The sequence below is a fragment of the Amblyomma americanum genome, chromosome 6, assembly GCF_052857255.1.
Source record: "Amblyomma americanum isolate KBUSLIRL-KWMA chromosome 6, ASM5285725v1, whole genome shotgun sequence".
Classification (NCBI taxonomy): domain Eukaryota; kingdom Metazoa; phylum Arthropoda; class Arachnida; order Ixodida; family Ixodidae; genus Amblyomma; species Amblyomma americanum.
In genome coordinates, this window is record NC_135502.1 from 60,525,605 (window position 1) to 60,543,558 (window position 17,954).

A 17,954-nucleotide genomic window follows, 5' to 3' on the forward strand; every position below is an offset into this window, starting at 1 on the left:
GTAGGGAGAGGAAATTCACGAAGGAGGCTGATGGCACACTGCATGTCTCATAACAACCGGTCGTTACTATGTTGCACGACTGCACATGCGTTGCCACTACCTCCAGTGCAAAGCAGCCGCTACTGTGGATGGATGTACAGGCTGAAGAAAATGCGTGTAATTTTTTGGGAAAGTTTTTTTGCTCTTTCTTGCATCTGCAGTGTATTCCGGCAGCTAAAGTGGGCCACTCGCGAACGCGCATGCATCATTTTGATGAATACATAAACGAGGCATGCCGGCAAGTCACAAGAAGGCAAAATAAAACACAAGAAACCATTTTGAGACATCTCAATTGTCGTCAGCCAAGGTTTTCATGCTGAGTTTCACTTTCAGTTAGCGGCATCGTATTAGAATTTCTACAAAAAAGATGGTTTGTGTTTTATGGGTGCTTAACTTCCCAAAGCGATTCAGGATATGAGAGACGCCGTAGTGACTGGCTCCTGAAATTTCGACCACCTGGGATTCTTTAACGTGCACTGACATCGCTCAGTACGTGGGCATGTAGCATTTTGCCTCCATCCAAATGCGACCGCCGAGCGCCATAACCACTCAGCTACCGAGGTCGTTAAGTACGAAAAAAAGATGTTCTTTTCATTCTGATGGTACTGTCGGACTGGTGATGTGCTGCTGATGCTGGTGATGTTGTTGATGCTGATGCTGTCCGGTGATGCTATCGGACTATAACCGTTCCGATTGTTTTTCAGTGGAGAAAAAAAAAATCAGCATTTGCCGGCCCATATTGTGCTTAGTCAATAACTTCAACTGTCCGCTGCAGAAATTCAAGCGCAGAAAGATTTGTTTTCTTTATGGATTAAGTCTATCTTAATCGGAATTTAAAGAAAAAGAAATTAACACTACAAAACACAACACATATGATTTCCACGTAATTGTCGCTCGCGCTCACTGCGATGTTCACAAAATGTTTTTCGAGTACTGCTTCGGGAGACCCATGTTCTCTGCCATGCTAAAAAGCGACTTAGTGACGGTGTGCTGAAGAACTACGAGCCATATTCCATGTGATGGTGACGTCATAAAAGCGCACAACTTCGGACGACACGAAATCGCTGCATGCCTCTCAAAGAGCTAGTTGCGTAAAACTTAATCGTGCCAGGTGCACAAGCCCCCAAGGAGAGCATAGTGCTTTAGGAAGTCAATGACACATGACAAAAACATTTATAATGAACACGGTGTTGAAATATGTTGATAACTTGAGGTACTGCTGTGAAGCAGAAAAAGTAAGCGTGACATAGGGCAGCTTCGACTGGCTTACAACAAGCATAATTGTTTTTTGCTGTTAGTGGAAATATTTCTCCGAAAAACTATACGTTTAGAGTGAAATAAAAAGCCATTATATATCTTGATTAGGTGTGATCGTACTTCTTGGATTATTAGGAAATTATTTAGTGAATTTTTATTTAATGGTTTGAGGAATTCAGAGTCTTTTAAGAAGCTTTAGTCATTTTGAAAAACAGCTGTCTGAAATATTGTGCTAAGGTACAAAACGTGCAGCTTTATTTAACAGCCATAATAGAAGCTTCGAAAAATGCAAAGTGTACCACGTAGCAGCTGCTGACGAATGTCTCTCGCCCAGAGCTGCAGAGAAGAGTGGACCATATTCTCTGTGGAGCGTTTTAGGGTGATAAAAGTAGCACCCCTGCCCCGGAGTAGCCTTTTTTGTTTTCAAGAAGGGTTTAAAAACGCGTACTTAAATGGCACCTTGGAGCGAACATTGCGGCCGGTTGTTTTCCAAGCCGATCTGCAGCTACCGCACTGACGCATTTTTCCTCACACCAATATCTAAAAAGTTAACTAATTAGCATTAGCTCTTTAATTACTTTCCAGGACAGAAAAATACTATTCACTAGCCCATGCAACCCTCAGTAGAACTTCGTTGGTTTTATTCACCTACGACACCTTCTTTATACTCTTAGCTAATTTTACTAGGGACACCCGGCATATGCTGACTAATTTCCGTCAATGGAGCCGCTGCGTTATGTTTGCGGTGCACAATGCGATCGCGTGTTTTTGATCCTGCCGTGCATTGCATTATCGGCTTATTGATATCTGCTAAAACTCAGCAAACTTCATAACAACGCAATCGAATCTCACAACGTAGAGTGTGCTGTCTCTGGGTTCGCTCTGTGTCACACCTTTCCCCAAGACCAAGCAAAGAGCCGTTAGAGGACGCGGAGGGCCGTTCTAGAGCGTGGGGTCGCCCACTGACCTGTTGGTGGTGGTGCAAAAGTTGAGCATGGTGGTGACGCCGATCATGACTCGGGCCGGCACGGCGTTGATGTCGAGCCAGAAGCTGATGAACGAGCTGGTCACCAACACGATGCCCGGCACGAACACGGTGCTGATGTAGAAAGACTTGTCCCGCGTGAACACCAGTAGCACACGAAGGCAGCTGTAGTTCCCTGCATTGCGCACACACGCGCGACGGTTGCGAAAGCCGTGCGGACGCAGAGCCCCGGAGAAGAAAGTGCATGCATCCAGTATGAAAACGACGAGGCCTAAGCGATCTTGACCATCGGATGCAAACGCCACCCCCTCATCTACCCCAGGCCTGATGCAACGCGACCGAGGTCATGCTGCCTGAGTTGCACAAGGATGAGCCCAGCCCCATTACCATAAGGATTAAGGCAAAGCTGGCTTTCGCAAGTCCTCATTGCATGGAAATTTAGCACACTGAATGAGGCAAGGCGCTGACAGACTGCCTTTACAGAAACTAGGGCAACTGCTGTGCTGCTTTTTATTTCTTTTTCTAAGACCGCAGGAAGCAGTCTTTGTAAGACGAGAAGACAGCGAAGCTCCCTTCCTTAGACTGAAACGGGAACGTCGTTTTTGCAACAGTCTTTAGACTAGTTTGCGGTGAGGATCAAAACTCCACTCCAGTGAGCTGAGCAAGCGATATGTGCCTTGACAAATCCCAAAGGCTTATGTAATTGAAGGCATTATAGAAAAAAAATTCTGGCCCCGTATTGAAGCCGATGGACAGTAACACAAAAGAATGAAGAATACGGCCCCATCAGTGAGCGCACAAATTACTGGAGCAGTGTCAATGAAGGAAAATTATACGTAAGTTAGCAGACGAATTTTTAGCCATAGAAGAAAAAAATCATAATTTGAAAACGCACATATGCATACATTAAATATATATCATCATAAATGCTGTCAATCCTTTTATATGGAAAAGAACATAATGTACGAGGCGTGGGTCAAAATTTTCGGATTAGCTAAGAAAAGTGCAATCAGTACCACAACTTTTCACAGTATTCACTAACGCGAGTGGTGTTGTTATGACATGCATTTGTTTCCTCTTGTTTGTTTTTTGAGTGCGTCATGTCCACGAGAGTACAAAGCAGCCCGCACAGATTGAAAATATATGAATGAAACAACATCCGTGAAGGCGACAACAAATAGTAGGTCAGGCGAAAGCTTCAATAACTAACGTGTCCCGGGGTGGAAAACAATTCTGATTTTTGAAACAAGACGTGTCTCTGTGAAGGGTAATACAGTTTAAATAATAACTTCAATTACTTACGTGTGGGCGATCTCTCGCCCTGGAACCCTTTTCGCGCTTCTTAATCTACAGTGATTTCTCGAAACGCATGGTAGTATAATTTTATTTCACTCGACAAAGTTTTCAGTCACAGTTATTGCTATGTGCACAGTCGCGAATTACCTCTACATATGCGTCCATATTTTTTAACTACGTAGACGCTAAAGAGAGTCGAATATTGACCATAAACAAGAGGCCATAACATTTAGCAAAATCCGTCCCTATTTGGGCGGTAAAACAGGCCCTCTGTACATTCTTGCTGCCCGTTCCCATTACTGTGATTACACCAGCAGCATATCTGAGTATTATCCTGCGTACTTCATTATCACTGCGTGGGAAGAAAATGGGAAGCCAAGCGAATCTTAGGCCCAACTGCAGCAACCTTTCATGTAGGCTCCAGCAGCAACCGCTGCTGCACTGGACAAGGCTGCCGGTAGTCACTTTGCGGGCAAACGGGCCGGCAACGAGGTAACCCTTTCCTGCCCTGCCTCCACAAGCGACATATTTTATTTTGGCGCCCGAAGAAAAGTTTAGTTCCGGCCCATAACAAACTTCTTTGAGGGTTTAGTTAATAAACCTGTCACGCTAGTTCGGGAAAACGCCTAAAAGGACGCCTTTTATTGAGACGGCACAGACTTAAATACTTGGCGGTTGCCGTTCTAGGACCTGTGCACGCTGTGAGAAGTGCGACGTATACCTGTGCATGACTCGTGGTAATAACTTCTTTACATTATTTCATACAAAATGTAAAATTTACACAAATTCATCTATCTTCTTTTTCTGCTATGGTGGCAGTTTCATGCATGAATGACCAACTCACAGATATGTGTAGGGCTCTTTCTCTAAGTTAAAGACTTAATTTTCTGATGCTCTTATCATAGGCGTTATGTCGCACGACAGTAAAAAGCAGCAAATGCGCAAATAAACTAGAGCTTCCCGGTTAGATCTTTAATGGAGAGAAAAGGGACAAGACGCAAAGCGTGGCGGTACGTACCTCTCCAAGTGTGTCTTGTGTCACAGTAACCGGTCTCGTTCTTGGCCAGGTAGGCGTTGTGCGCCCTTAGCGAAGTGGCCGTGTTGATGGACGGCTCGGTGGGTGACCAGTCAATCTTGAGCTGGCTCTCTTCGTAGGACACTGCGCCAGGTGCAAGCAGAACACGTGGCTGAATGGCTGACCTACGCTCTTTGTCTGGAAAGAGTTGGGCCGGACTATAGTTTCTTTGATCTAAAGTTACCGCGCACCACTTGGTAAGAACGACAACAATAGCACATGATCGCTGACCTGAAATAGCCCACAGTTCTGTAGCGATAGGCACATTACGCTAGCATTTCGAGCCTTCAGCGTGGCCACCCCGTGGCCACCGTGGCGGCGCCGTGGCTGCTCACGTTGTTGGTCACGTGTTTTGTCATATAATGCGTGGTTGGTTACGCGGTTGGTCACGTGATGTGGAGGAGCTGCCGGCAACACTGGGCGCCGGCGAAACCAAGTGGGGGAAAGTGTAGAGGGGGAGAGGAGGGGAGAGAGTGAATCCACGTCCAGGGACGAAGATGAACAAGGAACGCCCAGCGAAACGGAGCGACGAAAGACTGACTTTGCCATTCGACTGAGCGGGTTCAACTCGGGCAGCTGTAGCTATCGCGTCACTCCAGGTTTGACCAGAGATATGCCACAGCCATTTTTTTATCATCATGATCATCATTAGCAGCACAATCCTCCGTTTTGTCCATAGCAGGACAACCACCTCTCCTATGAACCGGCGCCGTCCTCGGCAGCGCTATCCCAGCAGTTTGGTCATTGAGTAACCGTGAAACTTGTACAACAGTCGATAACAAGTTCTACGTTGATGATGAAGTTCCCACTTCAGGTAATGTGCTTCCTGCGACGGAAGAATGCTCAAAAGGAGTTGCATAAACGGACTGATTTCTGAGAGATAGGTTTTCGCGAAAGTTTTCTTAAGCAATTGACGTAGCACAATCATCTTGGAAGATTAAATGTTCCTGTAGGTTATTTAAAAAGTCGCAAAGACATGATGAAGTAGACCAGGTGGTAACCGCGGTTTCTTTGCCTATGACGTTAAACACTTGACGATGTCGACAATATGAAAGGTTAAACGCACTGAATGTGAAAACCATTTGTGCAGTAACACAACACGTCGCTTACTATTGTTGACAAGCGATAGGGGACCGAAGGGATTACGTTTGCGAACCAGTTTGTTGCACTTTGCATTCCTTGCAATGCCATCATTTCCAGGTTATATTACGATGCCGTGGTCATAAAATAAAGCAGCAGAAAATGACAAATATTGCGCGGCAAAATAGACCATAATGCTTGTAGTCCTGCTGCAACCAAAAAATTCTGCATTTTTGCGTCGCGGCAGAGCTTGTCCGTGGATTATAGCAAGAGGACCGTACAAAAATAATGCAGCACGTATTGTCTATGAGAAAAAATTCTGCTCTTGTAGCATAGTTATGTCTCTACTTCCAAAATCTGTGTTACAACGTCAAAGCAATTTTCTGCCCTATTTTTAACTAGATATTGGCATACATTAAAGTAGAATGTATAAAAAATGACAGTTAAATTACAGCTAACTCGCAAAACAAGCACGAAAACTTTTTGATGTCCACCGGCTGTCAATTCTTATCTCAAAGATACGCCCGTTCAAGCTTATCTACACTGCGGCTTTACTGGGGAGCGTTCTGCTTGGGCTTATTTGGGCGCCGCGCCAGGTAGGAAGGTATTCTTGGCAGCCGTGCTAGCCACAGTGCCTGTTCGTGTTTGTCCAAAACAGTGCCGTGAAAGCTTTTGAAGCGCATCGACAGGTATTTTGAGGACAAGAGATGATTATCTAAAGAGCGCATCAGAACGCTGCTGCAACGCAAAGCAATTTATGAAATTTAAATCAGGTAGTGTAGTAATATGCGATCAAAGAAAAGTGTTAATATTGTCGTCGCATTGGTCTTAGCTTTCGAAAAATAAAATAACTTCAACCGTTTACTCTTGAGGATGTGAAGAAAAAACAGAAAACAGCTTAAAGAGGGAGGAACACCACTGTGAAACCAGTTAAAAGATCCCCCGCCTCAATTTGAAGCTAGCAGGAAAGGAAGCCGACACGTGAAGATGTCGGCTAGTTTCTTTAGGTAAGAGCTCTCTGTGTGATGGGACGAAGAGATTATTTCTTAATGTCATCCTTCAGTATAAACACGTACACACGAGCGGCAGACAAAATAACTGCCCTCAAGAGAATACTGACTAAAATACAAAATAGACAGGAGATGTCACTATAAAGTTTCAAACACAGTAAATGACAACATGCGTATCGACAACCTAGAACTGCAAAGCACATTCCCGTAGAGCGGACTCCGACAAACACAACAGCGGAATCCGACGGCTGCCCCAACGGTTCAAAGGACATGTCACTCCGAAAGCTAGAGAGATTTATACGATACTAGGTCCGGCGCAGACTCCTGGCTGACTTCATTAAAGTCGCTATGTGCTTTATAAACATGTTGCACAAGGGCTATAATAGAGTCAATCACCATTCAGCACCAGTGCGGAAATTCCTCCGGTTTCTTATCTTGTATTATCCACTTCTATGCTATCAGTATCGTTTACATTAAAAAAAAGGGGGGCTCCCGCTACCATACGTTTTGCGAATGCATTGCCTGGTTAAAGTCAGGGACTCCAAGTCTTCTCGAATGAAAACCCCACTTTATTCAAGTTTCGAGCTACTTTTTTTTTGCAGGTTTCTTAAAAGCCTGGCAGAGAACATTGGTTGTCGAAAAAGGCAAAAATGAAGGAAGAAATTGAAAACCCCATTCACAGGGAGCTCAACTTGCACGTGTCACCACAACTGGAACATTTGGAATCTTAGTAAAAAAGTATGCCTTGGATGGACCACTACACGTGTGGATGTGTATACTCTCAGCACACCTACCCACTTTGCAGCACGAAAATTTCATAACCGTGAAAGTTTATTCACCATGCTTTGGGTAACTTCTGGCAAAACTAACGGGATGAGTTAGGATCATTTACAATACCAAAATTAACTGCTTCTCCGCACGCTCTCTACCTCTATAGAGGTAGGCAAATAGTTATCTTGTATTATTTATCCTGCCCCTCCCCTACTTTAATGCCGGACGACGCTGTGGGATGTTGCACACGTAAAAAATACATGAAAAAAAATCAACCGGCATTTTCTACCTACTTCATAATCAATATACTTGTCCACGTAACCAGTTACATTAGGCCGGCAGAACTACAAAGGCCCCTCCCAATGGTACCGGCGTATACATGAGACTCCCAAACGCATTACCCTGTGTATTACCTGTATATAGCCTCTGGTTAGGTTCCCGTTACCCACTCCTAATCTCCTGCCCCTTAGTGCCTCTTCTCGCGGCCACGTACCAGCGCCGCTGTGTTTGTCAAAGTGCAGCCACACTAGAAAAAAAGACCTCTTTTTCCAATCGGAGCTTCGAAGCCCTGATAGAGTACTTTGCGCCCTCCGCAGTGTAGCAGAAAAGGGGTCGCACTCACTGCTCTCTACGGCGAAGGGGCACTTTGGGTTGTCGAAGGGGAATATCTTGAGGTTCCCCTGGCACACGAGCGTCATGTGTCGTCGGAGCGTGTAGAGCACCGTTCCGTTCGGGTACAGGCGCAGGCTAATGTGGATGGGCGTCAGCGGGGTCTTGAACTCGCCGTGCTTGAGGAAGTAGATGTCGGGCTTCCAGAGGCGGCCCTCGTGCAGCAAGCCGTTCAGGTGGCCGCTGCCCTCCTCGGTGGCGAACCACCGCAGCCGCTGGTCCTCCCAGCGCTGGTGCAGCAGGAACTCGATCTCGTATTTCTGCGAACACCGCGCGGTCGATTGCTCCCGCAGTCGCTACAGAAGCGCGTTCACGTGCGCCGCTCGCCTAACGAGGGCCGTCACTTTTGTAGCGAGAGCTACATTACGGTAGCATTGGGAGCTTTCAGCGTGGCGGTGGCACGTGACCGTGGCTGCGCCGCCACCGCCACGTAGTCATGTGATTGGTCCTGTGACCAGCCACGTGGTGCGGAGCAGCTGCTGCTGCCGGCGGCGCGGCGCGCCGGCGAAACCGAGCTGCCACAGCTGTGCGCATGCGCCGTACCAAGTGGGACGAAGATGAAGGAGGAACGCCCAGCGAAACGGAGCGGCGAAAGACTGATTTTGCATTTCAACTCAGGAAGTTCCACTCGACCAGCTGTAGCTATCGCGTCACTCGAGTTTTAACCAGAGCTAAACCCGCCATTTTTTTTTTCAACTTGTGGTAAGTTATGAAAAATGCACGGGATTGCAGCCTGGTTTGGCAAGATGTTCCGACTCGATAATAGCTGGAGCTCATAAAAAAAAAATTATGGAGAGAACACTTGAACCATAGGCCGTATTTTTTAACGATTCCTTTTTCTAATAATCTTTCAGCCCTTTAAGCCACCTCGGTGGCTTACTGGTTATGGTGCTCGGCTTGTGACCCGAAAGACACGGGTTCGATCCCGGACGCGGCGGTCGCATTTCGTTGGAGGCGAAATTCTAGAGGCCCGTGTAGTGTGCGATGTCAGCGCACCTTGAAGAACCCCAGTTGGTCGAAATTTTCGGAGCCCTTCACTACGGCGTCCCTCACAGCCCGATTCGCTTTTGGATGTTAAACGCTCCATCTAAAAACGGCGCATAAAAACACGAAAACACAACGAGAACAGCAGAGACAAGAGCCATGTTCTTTCTGTGTGTTCGTGTTTTTTAAGCGCCGTTTTTAGATGGAGTGTTACCAACTGGCCCATCTTTTTGCGGCACTGATGTTAAACGCACATAAACCAAACAGATCTTAGCTGTTTTACTATTGATAGATGCGACTTTTGACAAGATGACAACCAGATAAAGAAGCCGAAGAAGCAGCTTTGCGATTCCGCTGGAGATTATGGCTGGATAAATGAGAGGAACGCAAAAAGAGACCGTTAAAAAATTGTTACAAGTCAATATTTCTATACAGACGTATTGATTTGTAACAATTTTGGCTCTTCTTACTGCACCTATTCTGCTAGTTGCAGAGCCACCGCTTTTTGCGGAACCTCCGATAGGCTTAAAGCTGAAGACATTAAATTTTTTCTAACCGTATCGGCGTCAGCATGGACGCACTCTTGGTAGTGCAGAAGCGTGGTCCATCTTGTACGAAAACGTCAATGCAAGGCACTGTATTAGCAATACTCGTGAATGCCAATTTACTTAACATTATTCGTTAGAATAGGAAAACTTCAAGGCTGCCGCCCAATGAAATGTGGAAAATTCAGGAATATTAAATGCGCAATCGACGCCGGTGTCCAAGAGAGTATGGGCACTATGAATAAGAGAAAAAAAATTTCCTCGCAAAACAACTAGGAGAAGGCACATGTTGCAGGTTCGAAATTCCGGTTAAGATTTTCGGTGCTGAGCTCTAGTGGCCGCCCATGAAAAAAAAAAACACTGCTCCACTCAGAGCTTGCCTCTACGTAAGAATAAAAAAAAATTACCGGGGACGCTTAAGGAACGTTCATGCGAGCAATTCGAAAGCATTGAAATTTTATTGCAATTCTACTCCAATTCTATAATGTTTATTTTGTAGTTGCTGCAGTTGCACGTACTAGTACTGCCTATTACTAGTTAACATTTCGTATTTTCCCGCCTTTGATGACGTCACATTGTTTTAACCAATCGCGAGTTTCTTAACACCGCCACTTTTTGGGTAACACCAGGTTTTCCCGTCGATGTGCCATCTAATGGTTTTACAATCATAATATAAAAGAAGTGCTGCCATTCTCAATTTTCTCGTTACGCAGTGAAAAAGACAAGTTGGCATCGCAAACCAAAATCCCCTTCAATAAAAATTTCCGTTCAGGCCTCAAGTGCTGCTGAGTAGCTGATCGTCAGCTGTCGAAGCGCGCTTGCAAGGACTCAAACTTGAAACTCATTGTTGGGGCTCTCAAACGCACCACAATACGAAGTCAACGAACCGTTCGATGTTATTGTTTCAGCTTCACTGAACTAGAGTTTCTATGAGTAACATAGGAACAAAGGAGCCGTAATTTGAACTAGGGATAAATAATAATGGAGGTGCAGCTGGCTAGCTAGGGCATGCCACGTGCAGGCACTGAGGGCCACCAACCAGGCTTGACTCGTCCGGCGAAGAAAGGGTCAGCAGCAGGACACTCACGTTGACCTGGGTCCGCTCTGCGGGAAAAAGAAGAGAGAAAGGTCTCGTTCAGTGCGCAGCTTGTTATATGTGGGCGCAGCAAAGTGTTCGGCGCCTCTCTGCGCACCGAACGCGGGTACCTATCGACCAGCTCCGTCTTGAGCGAACACTTCGAGAGAGTAGCGAAGAAAAACAGGCAGCATTTTATTAGGCATTCCCCTGAGCCTAGAGGGCCACACTTGTGGTTATTATTATTTTTCTTACTGCACCGTAGCCCTTCTCGTGGTCTCGCAAAGAGTCCTTCCTGAGAGCGGTCAAATAATAACATTCGCTCCCGGTCTTATGTATAGTGTATGGGTTGCTACGAAGAAGGTTTGTTCGTATAAGACTGCACGTTGCTGAACAATACACAGGCGCAAAAACATCCACGAAGGTGATCGGGTGAAAACAAAAAACTATTGTGCCACTATGCTCCCGAAAGCCTTATGATGCTTCCGAACTAACTAGACCACCAAACAACATAAGAGATAGCAACCTCAACACTTATTTTTCGTTACCTGAAATATTAATGCTGCAATACTACCCGCATTTTCCATAGTAATCCACAGAACCCAGGTTATATTCACCGCAGGTGAAGGTCTGCGAGACGAAAAGAACGTGAGACGAGCGTGAGCCAAACACTGAAACCAAGGATACGCCACTATGCGGTACAAAGGGAAAAGTAAAGTATCAGTGTCAAATAGACCTGGTAATCTGGGTGTGTTAGCATTGCTTAATCTACAGCAGCGACCAATGTCCCGCGGTCGCTTAGTCAGAGCGCTGTCCTTTTTGACGCGTTGTTTTAACGCCTAGGTTTCTTTGGTTTGTTTTTGTTTTCCATAAGCCTAACTGTATCTGCCTACTGCCGGCGCTTCGTTCAAGATGGCTTCATTGGTTTTGCTCACGTTTCCCGTCACGTAGTATGTTTACGCAGGTCGGTCGTGACGTCACTTTTCTAGACACAAACGGGTGCTATGGCAGGCTTCGAGCGTCTCTCTAAGAGTTGTCGCTCCATGAATATTCTTAGCTCTTATAACCACCTCCAGCGCTTTTGCCGGCCCTATAAGAAGTAGCAGCTGCGGAAAAAATACCCATCCTCCTGCCCTATCTGCATCATGCACTCGAACACGTACTGTAGTCTACACATTCGGTGCGTACATGATTCTATTCGACAGTATTTTTCGGGACCAGCTGTGCGAAAGTGGCGTTCCACTGTTGAACTCGATGGCGGGGATGCAATAACTTGTCATGACAATCGGTTTTCGGTGCTGAGTGAGTAATGAGAAGCTCTCTCACGCTGACAGTTCGGAACGTATGAAACAGGTGCATGTCGTCCTAAATGATCCCGACCAACTTGCGGCGGTCCTCATAGTGCGAGTACGAACATCTTTAAAATGGCAAGATTGGTTATCACTCTTCCTGAAGATAAATCTTGAGTTTTCTCCTGATACCACAGTGGGCGTATCAGCTAGATTGAGCTCTTACACAAAAACGTCAACCCTATATTTCCACACGACAGCTGTATCATAGAAAATCAGTGCTCTCCTGTGCTCTCGTTAACATTACTTAGACGTCAGCAGCAAAATAAAAAAAGGTATTCGAAAAAGATACCAACACCGCTTACAACCGGCCCAAAGTCATAGATAGCGCATAACACCGATGCTGCCGTGATACTTGGAAAAATGCCCCATGTACCTCTAAGTGAGAAAAAAAAAGAATTCTAAAATAAAACGCGTCAAACAGTTTTTAAGTCCACAGAAAGTCACTTCTCTTTAGAGCATGGCGGCGACAATAACTGGTGAGTCCGAGCTCTAAACCACTTCGTATACTGATTCAACGCAGTACTGTTCTAGGCTAGTTGCTGTCCACCCATATTGCGCGATGTTACGATACAACCCAAGTATAAGCGAGAACGCACAAACAGTGCTGTCCATATTCTCATTTGTGTTTGTGTTTTTGACGCTCATCTCACAATATGTGTACTTACTCCTCACCGAGGGTGTGTGTGCTTTCACATGGACAGTGCTTAGCTGCCCAAATAGTATGTGCGGTTGGCCTGTTTAGAGTATTTCCTTGCGCTGGAAATTGCTACACCTTTTTTGGGGGCAGACAGAATGTAGAAAAAAGCACTGAAAAATTCAACTCAGCGCCAAAGTATCAACTAAATTCTGAAGTCCGTGTCAGAAAGGCCCATATTAGTGAAGCACTCAGGAGTGCATGACAGGCTGCCCTCTACATGTGCACTTTATTTCTGAGAGAAATGTCCGTGTCTTATGTGTAAATGTTATTGTAGTTCGTATATATAGCTTCAATGCTGCTAATAACGTGTTCATCCAAGTCGAGGTAAAAACGACACGGAGAGGATTGTGCTGCCGGCCGTTTGATGCAGTGGTCTGGTCATAAAAGCGCCACATATAGGTCATCGTCAAAGGGTGCGGTCCCGTAATCTTGCTGTCTAAATGCATTTTGGCTCATTTATACGTCACGGGAGAGCTAATGAACACCCCATACTTACGGGTTCCGTTACGCGGGAAGACAGGAACATTTGCGGGAAAAGGCAATTACCACAGCTGCCATCACGTCCCCTTGCACCCCGCGACACACATACAGGGTTGGTCAAAAGTTCCCAGGCCACATGGTCTGCTTTTGAGCAGTATAGTCGGGTCGTTAAGATACCCTAGAAGCTCGAAACACCTATAGTGGGTAACCTCTGAGTACCTTGGTAGCTTTACAGACATCTCAAGTATCAGGATATACTGTTGAAAAACAGACCCTGTGGCCTGAGAACTTTAGACCCTCCTCGCACGTGACCAAATGTGGAAGGCGCACCTATCTCAAGGCGCCTATGACAGCATGTCGCTGACGAGCGCTACGCTGGAGAGCACGAACCCAGACTAAATTCACAGCGCGCGTTCCGTTTGTATATCTCGAGCGCGACCTCCCTGACTTTGGGCATTCAGTATGTGAAAAATATATGGTTCGACTGCAATCAGGTCGATTTCAATAAAAGCAAAACTAGGATAATCCCCTTTTAATGCTGGTAAGACTTCAAAACAGAAACCCTGTTGTTTCCATAACGACGATTTATTTGTGTTACTGACGAATTACAAAGTTTCCTTGACGTCAAATGAATGCGGGAGACCAATCATGAAGGTAACACTGCACCTTTGCACGATGAAGCATGGTGTATTTGCGAGCAGAGTTACCTGATATGCTCTAGCATGGAGCACTCGTCGGACGCATAATATATAACAACACCGTTTGGAAGCAGGTCCTAAGGGCCGATTCGCTTCTTTTTTCATTCTTACGGGTATGCAGAGATGGAAAGCCGCTTTTTGAGACATCGATGTTTGCGAATTTAAAATAAATGTTAGGTAGGTTTGCGCTGAAGCAAGCATTCGAAAACGAAGTTTGTAAATAGGCGTTGTGTAAGTTGTTTTATAGGAAACATACGACTATTACTTGGCTCATCCGTCTTCCACTTCCAGACATGGCTATTCATTACTCGAGATATATTTATGCACGCAACCGGATACGTTCTTAATGCATGTAGTATCTGGCAATAAAAAAACGAGTTGAATTCGGGCTAATCGAGCATCTAGTTAACATACGTCATGGTTTCATGCCCCTAGCACTTCCACGGAAAAAATTGGGAGTCGCTTAGCTCGGCTATGCCTGGATATACGTAGCGAGAGGTACGTTTCCCTGGCTGAGCTTGTTGTGATCACTGTATGTTTAGCAATGAGAGACATTAGGCTCCATCTCAGCTGCTATGCGCCGTCTATTACGCTCGGCAGTCTGGCATCTCCGTGTGGCAAGCCATTCCTCTGTCTGTTCGGGCGTCTCCGCTGCTCTCTTCGCCTTCTTACGCTCATTCTCTCTTTGTCGAGTAGCTAAGCGCCAGGCGACAACCTCAGGATCGGAAGAGTTGACCTTCTCTTGTCTAAACCGCCGTTTAGCAGGGGCTGGACTCTCTTTCTGCGCATCCATACCAAACGTTGTGACACAGTTGCCCATTACATCCCCGCCTTTTATGCGCAATGCTTCGCACGTGACGTGCGGCGAGGCGGCGACGGAGCGCGCGGCGCACCTGCTGCTCCTCTCCGGTTGCCATGGTAACGGCGCATGTGCACAACTGTCTACCCTGGCTCACCGCGAAATGCTTGTCTGCTAGCCCGGTGTAGCTCTCGCTACAAAACTTCATCGTACCAAGTACATTGAAAACGTTATCGTTTCACGCCGGGAGCAGAGAGGCTGATTCAAGTAGATATTGTCCTGTGTATATTTTCTCCACGGGAGAACTTGAATAAGATTTCATACATTCATTTGCTCATTCAAATCTCTGACCCTAAGTCACGTCAGGTAAGGACAGCCACTTGGGTTAATCTCGAGCGCTCTGTCACGTACAGGTGTTTTACGGCGAACTCAGCTTTCTAGATCAAACGGCAGCGCACAGGCCGCATGAGGCGCGAAAATACAGTGTGCGTTGATTGGTGCCAACTAAGCCGCAAGTCATAGTTGCGACACCAACCTCCGCCGACATCCAATCATAACGAGCCACTCTAACGCACCTTGTGGTCGTATCCGGTGGTCGTAGCGCACCGGGTCCAGCAGGTAGTCGAGTATCTGCTTGTCTGTGTAGTTGTGGAACCTGCGAATGGCACCGGGAAGTAGGAAACGCTGTACGGTCGTAAACTGGAGAACAGCGCGATAACATCACAGGACAAAAATAGCCCGTAAACACAGAGCTACGGGTATCTGCAGTGCTGCGTGTGGTCTCTTCTTTGTTCTGTGTACTCTCCGCGCCGTTCTACACGTTAAGAAAAACAAACTAGCCGAAAAAGTTTGCATTCTGCGTTACAGTTTGCAGCCAACGAAAAAGTGCCTGAGACGGAAGCCAGAGCTAGGGGCGTTTTGAGGACCGTAGCTGTTGACGCGTGGTTTGAAGATCAAAACACACGGCCGTTGGCATTACAGTATTGTACAGCAGTCTAGTCACGCACCGTACGCTGAAGCTGTTATGTTCATTTGAATTTTATTGACGTTCGCGGGCGCGTTAAGAACATTTTCTTTTCTTTTTGCAAGATGAAAGTTTGTTTATTTAGCACAGGGAACGAAATGCAGGGACAAAACTTCAGGGATCAACCATGCTGATGGTGGGCTGCGCTTCGGCAAGCACACTTTCAGACTTGTGGCCGGGTGCTCACGATGATTGAGGCCGAGCGCGCCCCCTCTTTCGTGTAAGCTTTTCAGTGTGGAAAGGGGCGAGGGCCTAGCCTTGCCACAGTTCAGTGCAACGGTTGCTGTTTATGGCAGCTTCTGTTGCCTCGGGATATTTCCTGTTCGTGGCTGAAAGCAAAGTGCCACTCCTATGTTCTTTCACCGCGGCAAATACGCGGGAAGAACACTCACGAGCGTATCTTCAGGAATAGGGTAACAAAAGCTGAGGATATGGACGCGTGACTTGCCGGTCATTCTGGGAAACTTAGCTGGACAACACGCTAGCAACTTTCAGAGGAAAAAGAGAGCCAGAAAGAGACAGAAAATCGAGCGCCAAAACAAGCAGCAATAACAAATGGACTTTTACGGCAGTCATGAGGAATGCAGTAGAGGTGGGCACTAAATACTACATCACTGATGCTTGCCAGCAGGGTTTATTTTTTGTGACTAAGTATCACATAAGGTAATGTGTATGTGAATTGAGCTCCAGTTTTGTCTCATTTTTGTTTCATTTTTGTCTGCACCAAAATGGGGCCGTCACAACTAGTATCTCAATATTGAATTAAGGTGGGCTCAGCCCGCACAGCCCCTAAGCCACTGCGGCAGTCATTATGCTTCCTTTCTGAGCTGAAGAAAGCATTAAAGATTAACAGTCACTTCAACTGCGCTTCACAACACATTTCTAAAAACAAACTCGAAGTGCAGCTGCCTGAGATGTAGCCAAATTCTTAAGACAATCAGTGCAAAAGCTAACACTCCCGAAGGAGCAACCTAAAATTTCACCTAGGTCTTAATTATATCTATAAATATATAATGAGTGCCCAGGTATGTGTGTCTATTTTCATTTTTAAAAGTTAGATGCTAGTCTATTTTACAAGCATTTAATTATCAGTAATACTGCTCGCCTGAAATCCTCACAGGTGCTATCGCGATCAAAATATTACGGGGCGCGTGTTTAAAAAAAGTTTATTGCAGCTCTACCTCGCGAGAGATTCGCGTGGTATTGTTTTCAGGAGATAAAGCATACTTGCCCCTCTCTACCGTAACACATTGTTGGTGATTTAATTGCGTGACAGGCCCGAAAAAAATTTTTTTCGGCATACTCATGTCCCGTAAACTTCTGATCGCGATAGTACATATTAAGAAATGTCAATTATTTATGCACCGGCGTAAATATTAGGCTAATAAGTCACCGCGCTGCAATGAAACCTTTGGCGAGCTCAGGCGTCTCGTAAACTTTTGCTGCTGACTTTACAAGTCGTAACTGCAGTCTTTGCTTTGTAGCTCTTGCTGTCTAGGAGCCAACTGCAGTATGCAATGGCTGCTAAAAATAAATACTACATCACTCGATTTCGATTGACACGTGAGCCAAAGACGAAACATCGGAAAGCTTGTTGTTCCTCGCGTCACTGTGCTTCAAGGGCAACGAAACCCCCGATGGAATGAGCGAGGCGCACTCGGTCGGGCTGCGCTGCGGCGTCAAGGTTTGCCGGCGCGCAGTTGTATCCGTCATGGCTTCCCGAAGCCCCCAGGCGCAACCGCTGCGGTTGCCGCCTTAGCGCGCAAAGACACCACACATTCATGGAGGCCACGGAAGCAAAAGTAGCCGGCCAAAAAAGGCTGATTCGGTCCTAACCGGTCTGTACCGTACGGTGAAGTCTTAAATTCATTGATAAAAACGAAAAAAAGGGAGTCTGAAAAAGATGCAGCATCTCCTTGTTCATTTTTTTGCCTTGAAGCCAGTACAAAGTAAACATCGAGGAGCATGTTGACAGGTGGTGATGTTTATGATGGCATCGAAGACGACTATGGTGATGAGTATGACGATGACTTTAATGGCACGAGGGCTGTTCAGCCAAAACGCGCCACAGTTAACCTGCATTGGTCTGCATGACGTGGAATAAAATACCGAATTTCC

General features: G+C 46.1%; 1 protein-coding gene across 1 annotated transcript in view; it reads right to left on the reverse strand.

The window, feature by feature from the left end:
• The window catches only part of pHCl-1 (pH-sensitive chloride channel 1), a 64,801-nt gene that overhangs the window by 18,217 nt on the left and 28,630 nt on the right, over positions 1 to 17,954 (reverse strand). Inside the window, exons 3-7 of the mRNA XM_077627127.1 lie at positions 15,388 to 15,467; positions 10,751 to 10,815; positions 8,136 to 8,442; positions 4,596 to 4,736; positions 2,264 to 2,456 (exon numbers count right to left, since the gene is read on the reverse strand). Of these exons, the coding sequence (XP_077483253.1) occupies positions 2,264 to 2,456; positions 4,596 to 4,736; positions 8,136 to 8,442; positions 10,751 to 10,815; positions 15,388 to 15,467 (786 nt within the window). The remainder of the gene's footprint in view (positions 1 to 2,263; positions 2,457 to 4,595; positions 4,737 to 8,135; positions 8,443 to 10,750; positions 10,816 to 15,387; positions 15,468 to 17,954) is intronic.